Source organism: Nanorana parkeri, unplaced genomic scaffold, assembly GCF_000935625.1.
Source record: "Nanorana parkeri isolate BGI_ZX_2015 unplaced genomic scaffold, ASM93562v1 scaffold1051, whole genome shotgun sequence".
NCBI lineage: Eukaryota > Metazoa > Chordata > Amphibia > Anura > Dicroglossidae > Nanorana > Nanorana parkeri.
The window spans coordinates 189,272-208,829 of NW_017307319.1; the positions used below are offsets into that span (position 1 = coordinate 189,272).

General features: G+C 45.3%; 1 protein-coding gene across 1 annotated transcript in view; it reads left to right on the plus strand.

The window, feature by feature from the left end:
* Nucleotides 1-19,558, plus strand: part of SETBP1 (SET binding protein 1) — a 175,627-nt gene that overhangs the window by 36,380 nt on the left and 119,689 nt on the right. Inside the window, exon 3 of the mRNA XM_018567453.1 lies at nt 1,096-1,111. Within this exon, the coding sequence (XP_018422955.1) occupies nt 1,096-1,111 (16 nt within the window). The remainder of the gene's footprint in view (nt 1-1,095; nt 1,112-19,558) is intronic.

Consider the following 19,558-nt stretch of genomic DNA (forward strand, 5'->3'; position numbering starts at 1 on the left):
TATATATATATATATATAATATCTGCCTGGAATTCAGCTTTAAATGCATGTGACTTTTGACATATCCATTGTGTCCTATCAGAAATGGTAACATTTTACTCTATGCATTGGGAGTCAACTGCATTCTGTTAGCCACTGGTAATTCACACAGACATAGACTTGCACTGCTTCTAGTATCAGCACATGGAAGTCTACAAAGTCTGAAAATTCTCCGTTCGGCTCAATGAAAACAGGAGACAGGAAAAATTGTCCAAGTATGTCGATGAGAATATGCTGACACGTACACTTTCTACTCCTCCCTATGTGCTATGTGTCTCAAGTTGCCACACTGGCTTGGCCAGTATTTAAGGCTTGAATATATTGATTGGTAAGGAGGGGTGGGTGTTACTTGTATCCTTAAATAGGACTATGAAAGCCGCCTTCATAGAGATATAAACAATACAAATAAATGTTTCAATGGTGTTGGTAACTACCTGCCAATTACTTTTTCTAATGGAAACGATGGACATGGCTGAACAGTTGAAGTTCCATGAAGCCGAATTCTAAGTTTGAGGTTTAAGGTAGAACAAAATAGTTTTTTGGGGCCAAATAAAGCTATGCGTAGGCAACGTAAAGCATGTGTATAGTTCTATTGTTAGCCAGGTTGAACAAAAAGTCCATCGCGTTCAAACTATATGCTAGAACCATTTTGTTTTGAACAGAGTAGGGAAGAGTTAAAACCCAATCTCTTTGGGAAGACTCCCATTCATACCCTGTCCTGGAGAAGCAAAAGGAAGAGAGAATCTCTAGACTGAAGATGAGGCTGGGATTGGTGGGAATCCAGTTCGCCAGGGATTGCCCTAGCCCATTTAAAACTCTGACCACCACCCCCTCCTCCTGACCCAATCAATTTCAGTATTTACGGCAGGGGCATTCTCTGCCTCTCTGTAGGGGGGGGGGATGCACGTTCCCGCAACTGTTTGGGTTGGGCAGGTCAGAGTTTTGAGCGGTCTTGTGGAACTCATTAGCCAAACCTCATCACTACTGTATATAAGAGGTAGGTAACCCCGGAACTCCAGCTGCTCTGCAACTACAAGTCCCATGATGCATTGCAAGACTCTGACAGCCACAGGTATGACTCCTGGGCTGAAAATGATGATTGGGTTTGTAGTCTCACCACAGCTGAGGCTGCCTACCCTTGCTCTATAAAGCGGGAGGAATGCCTCCAGTTGTCACCACTGTAAGACTTCTCCTCTCTTCCTGTTCTTGTGACAACTTAAAAATTAAAATTTGCTCATTTTTATTTCTGACCTGCGGCATATATGCGCATATGCCTCCTGGGGTCTGTGACGTAGACATCCCTAGAGGGAGTGGCGGCTGGCAGGACTATGTCCTCCTCACCTAGGCAGGATTCAGTAAGCGGACCTCTAATAACATTAAGTAAAATTGTGTAAAAGGGATGGGGACGGAGGCAGGGGGGAGAGTTATTTTAGTGGGTGAAGGTCCACTGTACCCCGACTGCATTCCTGCACTGCTCATCCCATAAGATGAAGATCCACCCTGCTGATGAGAAGTCTCTCCTGTGTGTCAGCCACCCCTTGGAAAGTGCAGGACACCATCTGCTCTCCTGGATGCTGTGAACAGCCATTTGGAATACCAATAGCTCTTTGTTGAAGACGGGAGTTGGAAAGCTCTCTTGTATTTGTAGAGCCTGAGAGTGTCTGGTATTGTGTTTCCCTCTCCCCGAGGGAAGATGGTCCCTTTTCTTCTGCTGCCTTTGATTCCCTTGCCCGTTACACTGAGAACAAGCTACTGGTTGCAGCTGCTGCTGTCAGCTGGGGACTCCCCTATTCTGTTAGCTCTCTTCCTTAATCCCAGTGCGGGGACGCACCAGCCGACTTTCCCACATGGCCACCTTAACAAGGAGCCTTCCTTCTTCTTGCATATTTTAAAAGCTTCGAAGTTCTGCTTTTTTCTCCCACGTACAGAAGGTCTCCGCTTAAGAAGAACAAAACCCCAGGCAGATAGAAAATACATGCAGTGCTGCACTGTGGAGGCTCAGCACATTGGCCTAAGCAGGGCTCTGTTGCTTTGCACAGTGTTGTCAGTTTAACACTGAGATGAGACTTACAGGAGGGCAGAGAGCAGGGGTGGATCTCATCTAACTGCTCCAACCGCAGGCTATGCGGCAGGTCACTGGTCATATTGTGTCGCTTTGTTGCAGTGAATAAATATGGGATTAACAACCTGGCTGTGCTGCTTGGAAGAGTTAAAGGAGAAGTATGAGGTGAGTGCTTTTCACTCACCTCATATTCTAGCCGACCTGTGACAATGAAACTGTCACAGGTCGGCTCAGTAGATCGGGAACTGAGCGAACACATACCGGCGTTCGCTCACTTCTCGATCCTGTCACTGCAGAGAGCCGTGACAGGGGAGTGACTGGATTCCCCCCTCCCCTGTCCGATCCTTCAGCGCTGACTGGCGGAACGGACGGCGGAGGGGGCCTGTACAGCTGGCTCTGCCTCTACATAGACAGCTGGGCGGATCCAGACATAATTGTCGGGATCCGTTTCAGCTGCGGCTCGCGGTATACTGAGCTTTGGGTGACCTAGTTTGTGTCCTCCCGTTACCCTTAGGAGAACTATGGGGAAAATCCCTAACCCCATAGTTCTCATTTAAACAAAAACTGACAACTGACAGTCCGTCTCTTGCATTAATTCAGCAGGTTTTGAATTTCTGAGGCTAGGTTCACACCTAGGCGACACATCACTGAGCGGTCAGGAGTCGCTAAGGTGTGAACCGATCGTGCTGTGGGTACCATTATTTTCTAATGGCACCCCAGTCGCGCCGGGCGGATCGTGCGGTTTCCCATCACATCAGTCCCTACCCTCAAGGAGCTTACAATCTAAGGTCCCCATCTCGCATGCATACATAGAGGGCCAATTTAGACAGGGGCCGATTAGCCTGCCAGCGTGTCTTTGGAGTGTGGGAGGAAACCAGCGCACCCGTAGGAAACGCACACAAGCACAGGGAGAACATGCAAACTCCTTGCAGAGAGTGACCTGGCCGGGATTCGAACCAGAGACCCCCAGTGCTGCAAGGCAGAAGCGCTAACCGCTACGCCACTGTGTAGTGAGAGAACTTATCATAGATGTCATTTTAGATTTCACCCACGGGTCCGCTGTAAGGTCCAATAGAGCAATTGGGACAATTTACAAAACTTTCATTTTTTTTAAAAGTATAAAAACAAAATCTAAAGAAAGAAAAAGTTGATGGTTGGGTTGGCACCATTGTGTAAAAATGTAAAACTAAAAAGTCTTCACTCGACTATTTTTAATGATATTTCTTGTCTTTATTTTTTTTTTTGGCGACCGGAATTCTTTAAACCGTTGACCCATCGCAGCTCGCTGTAAGAAAACAGTTTTCCATATTGAAAGGGTGGAGCGGGGAGTAAAAAAAAAAAAGGAAGATAATTGGTTTGTGTTTGCACATTTGCTTTTAGAACGTTTTGTGCCTTCGGGCTGTTGAGGATTTGCATGCTGCCATCTATTTTTGTAAGTCGCGCCGGAGAACAAGAGTTATGTAGATGAAGGCGAGCGTTCTGCCTTGTTGAATGCTGCGGCCTACAAGCTGGGGGGAAAAGAAAAAAAAAAAAATTAGCATACAACTGTTCAGCCATTTGTTGCTCTCTGAGAGCCCGGTTTGCCTTTTGAAAGACTTTCTAAATCAGATTTTGCGGCCCCTTTTCAGCTCCAAGTTATCGGCTTTAAATTGAAACGAGGGAGGGCGAGGGATAAAGAGGAAGGGCCGGGCCCCTAAGAATGGCCTGTTTACCCCGGCGCATCTTCTTGGGTTAAAGTTTTTTGGTTTTTTTTGTATCTGGGCAGCTGATCGGGAGAGACAATGGCGGAGATTGAATGCACTGTCATTGCATAAAAAATTATTAAATGAAATCGAAACTCAATGGAGCTTTTGTAACTGTACACCGCGGCGCTCAAAATGTTATCCCGTACGGACACATGGCTTTCCAACTGTGACTGATCGCGTTTGTGTGTGTTTAACCGGCTCCTGACAGGACTGAACTTCGTGTGCCAACTGCTGGAGGGAGTCAAGGTCACTGTGACCTTGGACAAGACAGGGCTTCAGCGATGCGTCTACGATTTGGGAAGGAGGGAAACCTCCATAGACGGCACAGGCGTGGTGCAGGAGCAACGAAAGCAAAGTCAACAACGTAGCTCAAGATGAGCATCAGAGCCCACAGAGCGTAATCGGTTTGGTTGTGTTGTATGTGTGCATGTAATGCAGATGCCACCTCCATACCGGAGCAGATGCCATTGGATCTGGCCACTGGTTTGCCAAACAACAAGAGCTCTTACTAAAAGGGTAGGGAGTGTATAAAGAAAGACTCCAAAGCCATCTCAGTCTCATAGGCACTCACTGAAAAATATCCTCAAGCCTGTCTCTGACCGTGAACGGGACCGTATTCACTATGGGGGCAGATTGTGGATCGGGTGAATCTCTTATATATTATCTGTGTATTTAGATGTCTGCCTGGAGTTCAACTTGCCAGGGAGTTATATTCGTAATGGCTGGCAGGGGAAGTTTAGATGGGTCAGGAGGACCGAATACTCAGGTTTGCCTAAAAGTCAAAGTGAGCGAAACATGGGATACTCATCAGCAAAGGACAAGGTAAAAGAATGCAGTTACTCGCAGCTGGAGTACCTTGGCTTTAAAGGGTAAAAAAGCTTTTCCACCAAGTTTCCTTACCCTTTTGCCTCCACCCTAACCCTAAGCAGCTATAGACCCCATCCCTCCATATTGCTATACTTACCTAGATCTTGGCCTGAGACCCAATGCATTGTTTATATTCTCCAGCTGGGTTCTTAATCCAATGTATGTCCACCTATGCACAGTACGGCCTTGTAGACTTCTATGGGCCTGCAGACTGATCGATGCCAATTCATCTACCAGCCCAATGGAAGCCTAAGAGGCTGAACTGTGAACGTGCAAACATCTCATCAAGAGGCTGAATGGGGATTGTAAACAATCCCTTGTAAATCGTGCCTTGGAGCACAATCTAGGCTCTAGGAAAGTATAGTGATTTGGGAAGGGGGTGGGGGCTACACCTGCTTAGATGGGTAGGGGCAATAAGGTAAGGTAAGGAAACTGTGGACAAGTACCCTTTAAAATGGGCTCACTTGAGAAAAAAAACGCAGTTGAGTACTGTATGACTTTTTTTTTTTTTTGTGTGTGCCGACGATGATTTTTTAGGACAAGCAGTAGAGCTTGTATCGTAAGATTGGATTACCTGAAAGTTGAAGAACAACCTGCAAGTACAAAACAAATCCCAAGTCCAGTACTCCGCTGTGTTATTACAAGAGCTCTAATACAATCACTTCAAAGGAATTTTAAATGATTGAAGCCGTTTAAACCTCTTTACATTTATGGTGCAATAACTTATATTGGCCTCGGTTAATAGTCTGTTATGATCGTGGAGCATCATAGGCAAAACCAGTAACCGGTGACCTCATTCTCTGTGCAGAACCTCCCGTCTGGTTCTGCTTCCAGGTATTAAAAAGAGCCGAAGTCCAAACGAACCTTCTGTAGTTATTACTGTGAAGCACTCATGCTACATATACAATAATAAGCTGCATCAAGGATTAAAATAATCTGACAGCACCTTGGAGAGTCGGACCTCCCACACACTAATAGCGGCTTGGTTCTCCACTGGTCTGACACGCCCCTCTACACACTGCTCCAATCAAGAGCGCTCCAGAACCCTTAACAATAGTGTTGATTGGAGCACGATGCAGGGGGCGTGTCAAACCCTTTGTGTGAGAGCAGAGGTCCGACTCTCCAAGGTGCCGCCATATTATTTGGACTCTTGTTCTTTTTATTGCATATGTTATGAAGATGTGAAAGCAAACAACATTTTAAATACCCTTTTGAGATGCTTTTTGCTGAGGTCACATGACTATTATTCTTCATTTGGCAAGGGCTGTAGGCAGAGATAAACTGGTGCTGCCCTTAACCATTCTAGGTAATGTGATGTCATCTGCAGAGATGATGCCAGTCAACCTAAAGGGGTGGAGCGGCTGGTCATGGCAAGCCCATGTGCGGTGTCCAGACTCCTCTTCCATGGTAACGCTGTGGCTGTGGGGAGAGGTGCAGGGTCATAACACAGTATAAGTACCTGAATCTGTCGCAAAGCAGCTCTTTGATTGGGAGAAGAGAGGTCAAATGAGGCTAATAATAGATTTACAGGTGAGTTTCCGGCATCTAATAAAGATTAGTGTTTTGTGGACAGTCAGCTTTCTCTGTAATGTATTAGTAAGTCTACCCAAGGGGCTGCAGAGGTACTGTGAAAGCCCTGCTCCACCTTGTAACGAGTCAGGGAAATGGATACAAACCTCAGATTGAGTGCCATTGCTTGGGGTTTCATAGCGGTGGTGGTTCTGATAATTCTGTTTAGTAGTTCACTAGTTGCCTGTGATTGTATTGTGGGCTGGGAGGAGTGAAGTCATGATTTTATACCGCATGCAATAAACAGCTTGGCTGTGAATGCCGCCACCCACGCATCGTGCCCACAGCTCTCCTTTCCCAGAGGGACTCGAGCCATGTGTGGCTTTTTCTCTGGACCGTAAGGCTCGTTGGCACTTTGCATGCAGACCGTATACTGAGTGCTGCTTTGCATTTTGTTTTTAAAGAGATCTGCGGTTTTCTCTGCAAAGAAAACGCTAATCGGAAATGCAAAGAGAACTCGTCTGAGTGCATTGTGGTTCGCCCGGCCTCCCCTTAGCCCTTTCAGCGGCAGTCTCTAAGAACACCTTCTGACTATAAATACAGAAATTCATGCTCAGACAAGTCTGGACTGAACTGACAACCTCCTTTTGTAGCTCTTCCGTATATTCATAACGAGAATCTACTCTTTGAACTGTGTTATGCTTCATTAAAGTAACTGAAAATGAAAGTAGATCTGAACCTTTTAAGTGTATGAACAGCCAAAACCAGTTAGTTTTAGAGTCAGGAAGGGTTGGGGTCTGCCCCTAGAGATTTCACTTCCGGTCCTGGAGACTCAACAAGAAGTGAGAGAAAATCTCTACAAAGTGAGGGGAATTTGACTTAGACTGGGGCTGGACAAATCCTAGGAGCCAGGTGGCCAATGCTCATTTTGAGGTTTTCGCTAGATATCAATGGAGTTGGCTGCTGGATTGAAGAGCCTGGCTCCTGAAATCCATATTCATTTGTCCACCCTTGTCTTGGATAGATACACTGGGAATGGAGGTTCACATTGGAAGGGTTAGGGTCACCTCAAGGCCACGGATAGGGGAGTACATGCATTACTCCTTTGTCGGGCCTGCCTGCTGTAGCCATACCATAGATGGCAGCTTCTGTACATGCGCACAGGGTTCACTGTCTGGTAGCAGCTTTGCCTCTGCTCATGCTCTGTTCCCCCTAAGGCTGGGTTCACACCTAGTGTATCGAATATGCGTGTTTGTCGCGCGCTTCGTGTCACGCGTTTGTTGCGTTTTGTAGCGCGTTCATACGGCCTGTAATACGCCCAGGTGTGAACCATACCCATAGGAAATAATAGGAATTCGGTGTTTGAGCGTTTTGCAGAGCGTAGGAACGCGCTACAAAACGCCCAGGTGTGAACCGGGCCTTACCCAGCAGCCTTGTACTCTCCGGTGCCTGTACTCTGACATCTCATGTCACCAGCAAGACTTGGCGCGGTGAGTGTTGGATGGAGAGCATGGAGGATCCTGTGTGGTGCCCATACTTGACTGGGTAGGAGTGGTTGCACAAAAGCCGGAGGATGGCCGGTGACTTCCCAGTTGCATTTTATGAACTTTCCGGCACTCACAAGTGCTGAGGGTCACCCATACATTAGGTGACCTTCTGGAAGTGCACATGTGCTTAGGGACGCCCATGAAATATATGCCCTTGGGTCATGCAAACGACCACTCATGCTTTTATGTGACCTACCTGGAGCTTGCATATGCCGAGTATCATCCATAGAGCCTTGCAATGACAGGACTGAGAGGTCCCACCACTACCCGTACAGAGACACAGTATGAGTGTTTGCTGAGCCTGTCCTTCTATAGGTGAAGCTCAGGGTGCCTGTCAGATCGGCTGTACTGGGCCCCATGATTTCTAATGGTGGCCCCGTTTGTTCTGGTGACAACTCTAAATTTTTTATATTCTCTCCTTGACAGTGGTCACCAGGACAAATAAAAGGTATGAATCACCCAGTTAGGAACAGCAATAAAAAAACCTGGTAGGGGTTCTAACATTTTCTTCATTAAAAAGGTTTGGATATATACCCTTTAAAGATGAACCTTAGCATATTTGTTATTTCAGTGTTTTTGTCTTTTTTTTTTTTTTTTATGAATTTCTCCATCTATGGCAAAAAAAATTTTAAATACTGCATTCATTGACCAGATGAGCACCAGAGGGAACATTACCCGTGTGCTAAAGTCAGCAGGTCTTCTCAGTTTCTCTAACCTGATTTTCCAAAAAATGTTCCCATAGCCCATTGATGGATAAAGGCTGCCAGAATGCCTCTGGGTAGGGCTTGCAGATGCACAGGTTTGGGAATAGGTGTTCCCAGAGCATGCAGCCCTCAGTCGAACAGGGAGTTTTACACAGCTTAGCATCATTGCTGGGAGGATAAACACAAGCCCTGGGCGGGTAGGACGCCTTCCCTGTGTGTACGTCCAAAGTAAACTTTTCAATTCCAAAAGAACCTTTAAAGACTTGTAGTTGTAGTACAGCCAAGTGAGGATTCATTTTTTCTCTTTCTGTGCCCTTTTCCTACTTTTATATGTTTGCAGTAGGAAAAATAAAGTCTAGTATGTTAGATTTCCAAGTCTCATAAAATTGTTTCCTAAACACAAGGCCTCAGTTTACAATGTACATGTGTCCGTCTCAGCGTGGTGGGCCTTTTTCCAGTTTGGACCTCGGAAATACGATTGGAACAGATATAAAGACCGATATGTCTCCCACCCAGCAGACCTGCTGTCTTGAAATGGGTTCCTTGGTATCGGGCCAAATGGGCTTTTAAAATTTTAGGTTCATAGTTTCTTCCAGTGTTGCAACTGATTCAGAGCACACTTGCAACAAGTTGGACAGGGGTTGATGGCCAAAAATTTGAAGTGCTCATTATCTTTGATCGAGGTTTTCCAGCATGTTGGAGACGCACATACCACCCCATTCATCACACATGGAGTATACAGGTTCTGTGGCTGGTCAAATGCTGGCGAGGCACTAAAATGAACCACAGAATAAGTGCAGCTCATTTAAGTTTGTAACTAAAGCTGAACCCAAGACAAAACGACACATTGAATACATCATCAATCATTTGTAATTCTGCTGATCCAGAATCTTTCTAACCTTTTTGACAGTTTTGCCAATTTGGCGACTTGATTTTCTTCCACCTCAGTTGCGCAATGCAGCTTGGTCAAGGGCCCACCCCCCAGACTTGTGACAGGACTGTGAAGAAACGTAGGGTTGCCTTGTCGCACTCCTTACCGGAAAACCCCAGATCAAATGGGGGGGGGGTGTGCTCGTAATGACTGCGGATGGTGCCGCCAAGTAATATAGGTGAATGGATGTCACCAGCACACCAAGAATAGTGTAGTCCAAAGTGTTCGTTTATTGAAACGTCATGTCGTCAGAACTAGCGCTTTCCAGGCCACGCAGGGTCCCCTTCATCAGGCTCAGCGAGGACTGTAAAGAAGCACCACCATCAGCACTTTGCTATCTCCACCTGACAGTAGGTTCCCAGTGTTGGACTCACAGCACTGTGCAATGGGATAGAAAACTGGCTGGCACACAGTTCTGGTGATCTGCTAGTCCTACTGTGTGGGATTTAGGTTGGCTTGTAGATGGCATGGAGTCAGGGCCGGATTTATTCTCTCTGCTGCCCCCAATGCCAGGTTCATCAATGCGCCCCACTGTATGCAGGATGCATACAAGTGACCTCGGAGACATCGCCAAGATCACTTGAACAAAACAAGCGGCGGCTTCCCCTACTGTACGTTTAGCCCTGCTCACCCAATGCAGGACTAAATGTAGAAAACAACTACCCGCCCGGTACTGCATGTCCTGGGTGTCCGGAGATAGGAATTCCACACCCCTGCTGCCCCGAGGTAGGGCCTCAGGTGGCCTTGTGGGAAATCCGGCCCTGCATGGAGTACAGGGTCATAGTCACTAGTATGTTGGTCTTCTTCTCTAGTTGTCTACAACCTTTTTTTAGTCGTTTGTGCAGCAATTTTACAAAATTTAAATTGAACTGAAAAATATCACTATGTCCCCTTATAATATGTAGCTATATAGCACAACAGAGGTCTGTGGATCAGAGAAGCAGGTACATTATTTGTACTTTTGACTTTTCTTTCTCCGGTTTCCTTTTAACCTGCCTGCTCTGCAGAACTGTTTACGTTTGTTAGGTTCTCCGATACTTCCTCTGCAGCGTGGAAACTGGTTGGGTTAGTTTTATGGTTATTACACGTATCTCATCTCCTAGCCTTGAATGGAATGTGCGAAACCCTGACTAATTATGGAATCCCGAAAGCAGTTTGTCCTATAGCTGCTAGCAAATCTCACTAATGTGTGTGGTCAGCGGGGAAAAGTTAAATTTGCCGCTTTCTGTATTGAGAGTGCCGCGGGATATTGTGGCGTGTGTTTGTGTTTTTCTTAGAGAAGAACGTTAAAAACCGAAGTGAAATGGTTTTTATGGGGCAGGACCCAGTCGAGTACAAAAGCTGGATTTCTAACGTTGCCATTACCGGGCTCGTTATTTTGATTGCTTGGCAGATTGGGTTGAGTAAATAAAGACAGAAGAGCAAATTCACTTGCTGTTAAAGCCCAATCCAGCCAAATTTGTTAGGTTTTTTATAGCCATCCATAACTTAGTTGGCGAGATTTCCCTTGAAGTAGTATTAGACTTTCCATTTTTTTATTTTGTTTTGTTTTTTTGGTTTACTAGACCCACCAAAAATACGCTCCCTATTTTTTCCAATACGTGGCCAAGCACTTAGTTTGTACTATTGAAAGCCAAAGGTCCTGGATCTCTCAGCTCTGCTTTGCCAAACTTGTGGTTGGGAAGTGATTAATGAGCACCTCAAAGAAAGGTCACATGGTCACCTTTGTTGAAACTACAGTGCTAAGGTTCTATGGTACTTAGGAATAGGCAGGGCCGGATTTACTCTCTCTGCTGCCCCAAAGCCAGGTTTCTCAATGCGCCCCTTACCCACCAAACCCCCCCGACCATGGAGAATGGCAGACCTGCAGGCTGCATACAATTGATCTCGTTGACATCGCCGAGATCACTTGTAAAAAACAAGTGGCGGCTTCCCCGCTGTACATTTAGCTCTGCTTGCCCAAACCAGGGCTAAATGTAGAAAACAACGCTGTTCAGGGGTTGTAGAGTCCATTTAGATATAGGCAACAGGCACTGGTTGGCCAATAATTTTCTATCTTGCCGATTGGACTTTTGTCGAACCAGGTGGTGCTTGCTGGTCTAGCCATATATTAGGCTGAGATTCAAACTATGGGTGGTCAGCTTTACTAAGACTTTAATATGAGGACCCACCTACATTTTCCAGTCAATACCTATCTAATCAGACAACCAACAATCAACATCCGAATGGTAGTGCAAGATCTTCCCCTTTTCTATGTCCGCTGTATCTTTCCTTTATTCCAAATTAGCACAGGAGTCAAGATGAAGCTCTAAAATGTTTTCTGAACTGACCCCATATACAGGCCGGGAGTTGTAACATCACTGGCTGCATAGTTTGAGAAGGGGGCATTTTCAGAAGGGGGCAGTCAGCCAGGCCCCCCCTGTATCTTTCAAGACAAGTGTCTTCTATTGAAGCATGGTCATCTGAACATTGGTTGTTGTTGGATAGTGTACATTTCCGTCACTCTTTGCAATGCCTCGCTAAATAGGTACCCTATTACTCATGGTCCTGTAGCTGGTATTTGTGTCAACTGTTTAAATCAGCTGTTGAAAGTCCATCAGTCAGCACCCATTACATTGTGGAGGTGGAAACCAATGACACATTCCACAGAAGTGTGTTTCATGTTTTCGGTAAAACATCCTCTGAGATTCCTTAGGTTTCACTTCTCAGTGTATCCTGCCACCTGATGCTCACTGTATAAGTGATCCTTTTGCCTGAATGAATGGTGGGGTAGTCATGCTGACGAGCCAGTTGTCTCAGGGGCTTGTTTTCCTGCTTTGGGCCACTGTGCACAACTGCTTGTCAAACACAGAGGTCAGCGCTCCAGAACCGATTAGGAAGGGGAGCTGCCAATCACTGTCTGTCATTGGCCTTGGTCCCTGCAGCGTCAGGAGCTGAAAGCGTGACTGACAGCTTGGCCTCTCCAAAGCTTCCTTGAGAGATATGGTTGGGTGATCTCAGCACAGGCATGTTTGTGTAGCGCTATTCAATGTAACTGTGATATGGTTACCGTTTTTACTTTCTGACTAGTGTATTGTTTTCCTTTTGTATTTTTGTCTTCTGTATTGCATTATTTATATATTGGTTTACATTGAAGCAGCAGTCTCCAAACTGTGGGCCAAATGCAGCCCTTTGCTTGCTTGTAGCAGGCCCTTGGGGCACTATTGCTCCCACTGACACTGTGATGGGTTATATTACACTGACACGAACCATTGGGTGTTATTGCTCCCACTGACACCAACAATAGGAGACTATTTTTTTCCCCCCACTGACGTCAGGGATGGGGCACTATTCTTCCCACTAAAACCAATGGAAGGGCACTGTTTTTTCCACTGGCACCGTTAATGGGGAATTATTCCTTCCCCTGACTCCCAACAGTGGGACACTACTCCTCCCACTGGCACCAATGATGTGGTACAATTCCTCCCACTGGCACCAATGATGGGGCACTATTCCTTCCACGGATGCCAATGATGGGGCACTATTCTACTCGCTCACATCACTGATGGGTACAACATGGAATTGGCAGTCCCAGAGGTGTTAGTTTCCAATTAACGGTCGCTTTAAGCCAAGACTGGGCCATACCCAGGAGCACAGTAATATCCAAGATGACATAAAAAGTAAAAACATTTACCTGGAGGTGTCTACACTTTCTTATGTCTCCAAGACTTTACCCCAGAGTGCAATGTAGAGAGCAGATCCATGTCAAGCACTCTTCATAGTCTCAATTGACAACTAATAATGCTTTTGTTACACATCTATAGAAATCGTAACATTTGTGCCTTACTTTTTCTTCCCTCTAGAAAACAGACGTTCATAATATTTAGCCAAACCTAGGTGTGCACAAGTATGGTTGACCAGTAAAAAAAAAAAAATTCCATTAGCTCAAAAAAGTAAATAGATGGATAACATATACAGTAAATGAGCAGTTAGGGTGGTCATAATAAGCTGGCCACTCAGTGTATATATAATTTATATTTTAATGTTAGGAACCTTTCAGAAGAAGCTTCATACGGATATTTGATTTTCCATGTTGCCGATGGCGGACGCACAGGCTCTCATTATTTCTGTGTCTGCACTTTTGAATAAACAAGGAAAGAGAAGGGACTGTGAGGAATGTCATGAGCCTTTCAATGGAAAGAAAAGGAGTTTATCCAAAGACAACGTGCAGTTTTATGACCATCAGGAGCCAGATAGTAAATGTACAGGGCGGTCAGGCAAAAGGAAAAAAAAAACGAATGGACTTTGGGGGTGGGTGGCTGTCATATTTATCTCAACATGTTTTCCCCTCTCTAGCTAAGACCTTCCAGCTGTTGGTAGCTGTATTTTCCAATTGGCCCCAAAGCTGTGGGTTCCAAGCACTGGACACTTGAAAATTATATATAGCTCAGGATCATGTGACAAGATTGCGCAGGGGACTGTTGACAACACCATAATGCTGACAAATGTTGCAAGTGGTGGACCTAAAAAATTATTTTGTTCCAGCAGAACCCGATCAAACCAATGGATTATGTTACAGCGTACCGGGGAAAGTGTACCGTCCTTTCATATGTCATTCAAGTTCAACAAAGTTGAATATTTCCCAGGCGTAAGACGTACAATGCCGTGCGAATTCAAGTGTATATGAAGCCAAGGCCATTAGATACATGTCTAATATAATGTATATACACTGCCTGACCAAAAAGTCACTCTCTCTAATGTTTCGTTGGACCTCCTTTAGCTTTGATAATGGCAGGCGTTCGTTGGGCCATCATTTCGATAAGCTTCTGCAATGTCCAGAGTTGCATTAACATTTCACCAAGATCTTGTAGTGATGATGGGAGAGTCGGACCTCTGCGTAAAGTCTTCTTCAGCACATCCCAAAGATTCTCATCGGGGTTGAGGTCTGGACTCTGTGGTGACCAATCCATGTGATGTCTCATTCTCCCTGAGCCACTCTTTCACAATCTGAGCCCGATGGATCCTGGCATTGCCATCTTGGAATAAGCCCAATGTGCCATCCGGGAGGAAAAAATATCCATTGATAGAAAAACCTGCTCATTCAGGTCAGCTGACCTAATTTTTTGGGCACATAATGTTGCTGCACCTAGACCTATTATCCAATGGAAGGCTCGGACCTATTTGCTCGGCTAAATCAAGGTGGTGACTTTTTTTTGGGACCAGGCAGGGTAGATGCATATATTATGATAAACCAAAGCTTCGAGGTTGTCTTTATGTAGGGGATATGATGGCCACTTGAGTCCACTCTATTCCGTCCAATGGAGGAACAGGATTGACAAGAGAAGACTTCTTCCAACTGAATGTTATCTTTATTTGTTTTTAATGATATAAGTAGTAATGATAAAGTAGGTGATGCCTAGTTGACCTCGGTGGCTCGCATGGGAGATCTAGGGGAAAATATTTAAAGGATATGTAAACCTTGATGATATTCTTTTAACTAGTCCCCTTTGGTTTGCCAAATATACCATTAAAAGTGCTTTGCTATATCTATTCAATAAGTGCAAAAAAAAAAACAGTTGGTCCTGCCAGCAATCTTTTGTGCTATAACTCCCTATGCTCTTTGCCTCTCATCAGATGCATTATACCCGGATAACTACTGAGGTCTACAGAACCTCTCCCTCTGTTATGTAGAAATAGAAAAGTAGTAGGTTCACTAGTCTTGTCCTAGGGTCACTCAAGAACAAGAGTGTTACTGGTAGGATTGCCAGGTGAAGATACACCTGAAACTAGAAAACAAATGCAGCTACACCATCTATAGACTGTTAAGTTGCAATACTTTAATTCTTTTTGTTGGGTTTAGATACACGTAGAAAAAAAATTCTGCTACAGAGGAAAGCTGTTTTCTCAGAACAGCATGTGCCTTGGGGTCCACGGGCCCCTTTAAGAGGTGAGCGAGGGCGCCAGCTGTTTAAAGTGACCCCCGCTATCGATGAAAAGCAGGCAGGTGGAGCTGCAGCAGTTTGATTATGATAATTGGTCGGAGAAGTTATTAGTATTGACTCACAATAGACCTCTGGCTACGAGGCCTCATCCACTTTGTAAGCTCTCATGAGATGCCGGCTAATCCTAATTAAACATTTCACCATTGTTGCGATAAGCATGGCTTCCCAGCCTCTCTCTGCTTCCATGGCACATTTTAGAGACGGGCCCCGCTAAGCATTGCAACCTGGATTTCAAAAAAAGGATTACAAACTAGGAAAGCATCCTTGAGAGATCGCCTATACTATACCAGTTCTTGAGTCCAGGTTCTCAGGTTATCCCCTCCGTTTGCAGTCGGGTTTCTAGAAAGACATATAAAAAACAATGTACCGTGGTTTAGATTCACATTTATAAAACTAAAACCATAAAAAAAATGTAATCTAGCTATTATTTTTGGAATGCCCTTCACAGCATTGCTTGGGAGACTGAGAATCAGAATTATGAGCCAGTCAGGGATGTGTTGCTCTGCACTGTGCTGTCACTCTAACTCTGTGAAGTTGCTTACAGGAGGTAGGAGCACAGGAATGGCCTCCTCAGTGATGCCTTACAACAGCATTATTCAATTTACATAATGGGGGTTGGCTTTATTGCTTAAATGCAATGGAGGTCTGGGACCTGGCTATGCTTTATGGCAGAGGGGTCTGGGTCACAAGACTGTTTGTACAAAATTTCAAAGCTTTTGGACGGTAATAGAGCTTACAAATGTATTTCAACCACTTGTTTAGCTGTTTGCCTACTGTTCAGCTTTAAAGAGACTCCGTCACATTGCCGCTTCATGGCAAAGGGACAGGTTCTCTTGTAACAGCGATTCTCCACCTGCTAATGAATTGTTCATGTTCTGTACATCTGTTGAGGTCCAAACTCTGAATTACATCCATGTCCTCTTCCCTCCTTACCTGACATTGACAGTAGGTCATGATCAGAGGAGGGTCACAGGCTCCTCCCTACCTGACAGCACACCATCATCAGAGGTCACATGCTCCTCCATACCTGACAGCACATTGTCATTGACGGTTGTGATCAGAAGAGGGTCACATGCTCCTCGGTAACAGACAACACGTTGTCATCAGAGAAGGTTACATGCTCCTCCCTTCCTGACAGCACACCATCATCAGAGGAGGTCAAATGCTTCTCCATACCTGAAAGCACATAATCAGCAGAGGTCAAATGGTTTTTCATACCTGACAGCAAATCATCATTAGAGGAGGTCACATGCTTCTCCATACCTGACAGCACGTCATCATCAGAGGAGGTCACATGCTTCTCCATACCTGACAGCACGTCATCATCAGAGGAGGTCACATGCTTCTCCATACCTGACAGCACGTCATCATCAGAGGAGGTCACATGCTTCTCCATACCTGACAGCAAATCATCTTTAGAGGAGGTCACATGCTCCTCGGTAACAGACAACACGTTGTCATCAGAGGAGGTCACATGCTTCTCCATACCTGATAGCACGTTGTCTTTAGAGGAGGTCACATGCTCCTTTATACCTGGCAGCACATTGTCAGTGACAGTAGGTTGTGATCAGTAGAGGGTCACATGCTCCTCGGTAACAGACAACACGTTGTCATCAGAGGAGGTCACATGCTCCTCTAAACCTGACAACACATTGTCGTCAGAGAAGGTTACATGCTCCTCCATTCCTGACAGCACACCATCATCATCAGAGGTCAAATGCTTCTCCTTACCTGATAGCACGTCATCAGCGGACGTCAAATGGTTTTTCATACCTAACAGTACGTCATCATTAGAGGAGGTCACATGCTCCTCCTTACCTGATAGCATGTCATCAGCGGAGGAGGTCACATGCTCCCCATACCTAACCACAGCTCCTCATCAGAGGAAGTCAAATGTTCCTCCTTACCTGATAGCATCTCATCAGTTGAGGTGACATGCTCTTCCATACCTGTAGAGACTGCATATTCTTGGAAGTCTCTGACAAAGAAACATAGTGGTTGGGGAGCACAGGGGGAGGCCGCTTCCTGAGAACCTGTTAATTTTCCCCAAATGGGCAAAATAAGAGAATACATATATTCAACAACATATGTGTTTCCTTATCTAATCCTTTGAGATTTAAATTTCCGTAATGATTTTTTAAAATTGTTGTTGCAGCGCTGGTAATAAAGAAGCTGGTACCTGTATCTTTATTGATTTGAATGTTTTAAATATCTCCAACCCATTCTGTGTGTTTAGGGAGGGGGCAGTGGACCAAGAGATGCCAAATTTTTCAGCATCACCTTTAATAATTAGGCTATCTTGGAGTGAAGTTAATGACCATGCGATGTTGTCACCTGCATGGTGACCTGCATGTTGTCACCTTTGAAGATGTTCCAGCACGTTGGATAGGTGGCCTCTAGGTCCCTGAAGACCTTGAGGCACGTTTGCTAGGCCAAATTCGACATGGCTCTTTCAGGCTCCTGTTTGTACAGCGAGTCCTCTATGAGCGCATGGCCATTACGAGAGCAGATGGGACAAGCCAACGTCACTACCTTCCTTTCTCATTGTCTGGACTTCTTCTGTCTCCCTCTCTGGCTGAGCGGGTAGGCCAGATGGCAGCGAGGGAGCAGACAACAAGTGAGGAATGGCATATGGGCTGCCTGTTTAATTTTGATCCCTGCTGAGCAGTGGATTGGCCTAGGTAGGTTACAAAAGCCAAAGGAAAAAAAAGATAGAAGCCCTGCCAGGGAAATTAGACTCAATTTTCTTTTGTGGACGGTCAGGAATTCTTCTCCGTACTTTTCCTTTAACACTTTTCTCCCATCCCCCTTCCTCTCCTCCAGACTCAAGTAAAGGAGGCAGATACACCTCATTAAAGACGGTTAAGGATGTGGGGGTGGGGGAGGACAAGCGGGCCCCTTACATGGCGAACACACACAACTAAATTACACCCCTTGTTTCCCTGTCACTTAGAGCAGGAAGTCCTGTCAGCTCTTAAGAGGCTCCAAAATGGACCTGTCTCTCCAAAGCCGGCGTTGGCTCTTAGAGCACTGATTCCCATTATTTGTGTCCTGCATTTCCATACTAATGACTTTGTGTACCGTTGCCCCTTTTAGTCATGTGCTGTGGATTTTGTAGCTGGAAGGCCCTTTCACCTCCTATGCGCGTGCCGCAATGTGCGTTATTGCATGCATTTTTTCTGTAGATCTGACTACTTTCTCACTAGAATATTTCAATGCTGTAAAGTCGGACGAAATAGACGATTACGTATCTTGTTCCGGTGCACTTCCTGTCTGCATTGGGTGCACATCATTGATCTGGACTGGCTTTTCTAAAAAAAGGTTTGGCTTACTTAAACAGAATGCTATATATGAATGAGTGCAATGGCCGCCCTGTGTCCTCATGAACCTGCTTGAGGTCGGCGGAGTTTTATCCACTTTAAAGTAGTGTAAAGGATGATCTCCTATAAGGGGAAACAGCCTAAAAAAAAAACAGGCGGCAAGGCCCAACCATTAATAAACTGTGGATTTGCTGCATGCCCTCCTTATTCATGGATAGGTTCTGGAATTGATCCGTCTTGAATGGCGGCCCCCCTCCTTCTCATTGGCAGCTTAGATTCCGAGAAGATTTGCGCCATTGTCTGAGGACGCATGACGTTGGATTGATTTCCAGGCTTTTGTATGGCCTCCAAGCTCCTGAATGAAGCTGTCATTTGTGTCTGTGGCTGGCGAGCAGGCTGTCCGGCTGCAAGCTGTGCCTCCCTTTGTTGTTTCGGCCTCATTGAACAGAGGGAAGAGGCTCATTTGAGGGTGATTTACCACCACCCAAACACCAGCTGTCTGTTGTGTGGATGCTGCTGGCTACCTTGAGCTCATTCCCATCGCCTGGCCTCCTCATCATCTCCCTCCCCTGACCGGCCTCGTGATTTTTTTTTTACTTGTTTGTTAGCACAAAGGCGGACGATGGTGCCGCTGCGCTCTGCGGATCTGTAGGACCAATACACAGGGGTTGCTTTTCTGTTTTATCAATGGACCTCCAAATACAACCATTAACCCCCATTCCTCCAATTGGGGAATGGGGGTTAATGGTGCTAAACCCCAATACCAGAAAAAAAATGGTGTGTGTATATGTATATATGTATATGTGTGTATATAATATATATATATATATATATATATATATATATATATATA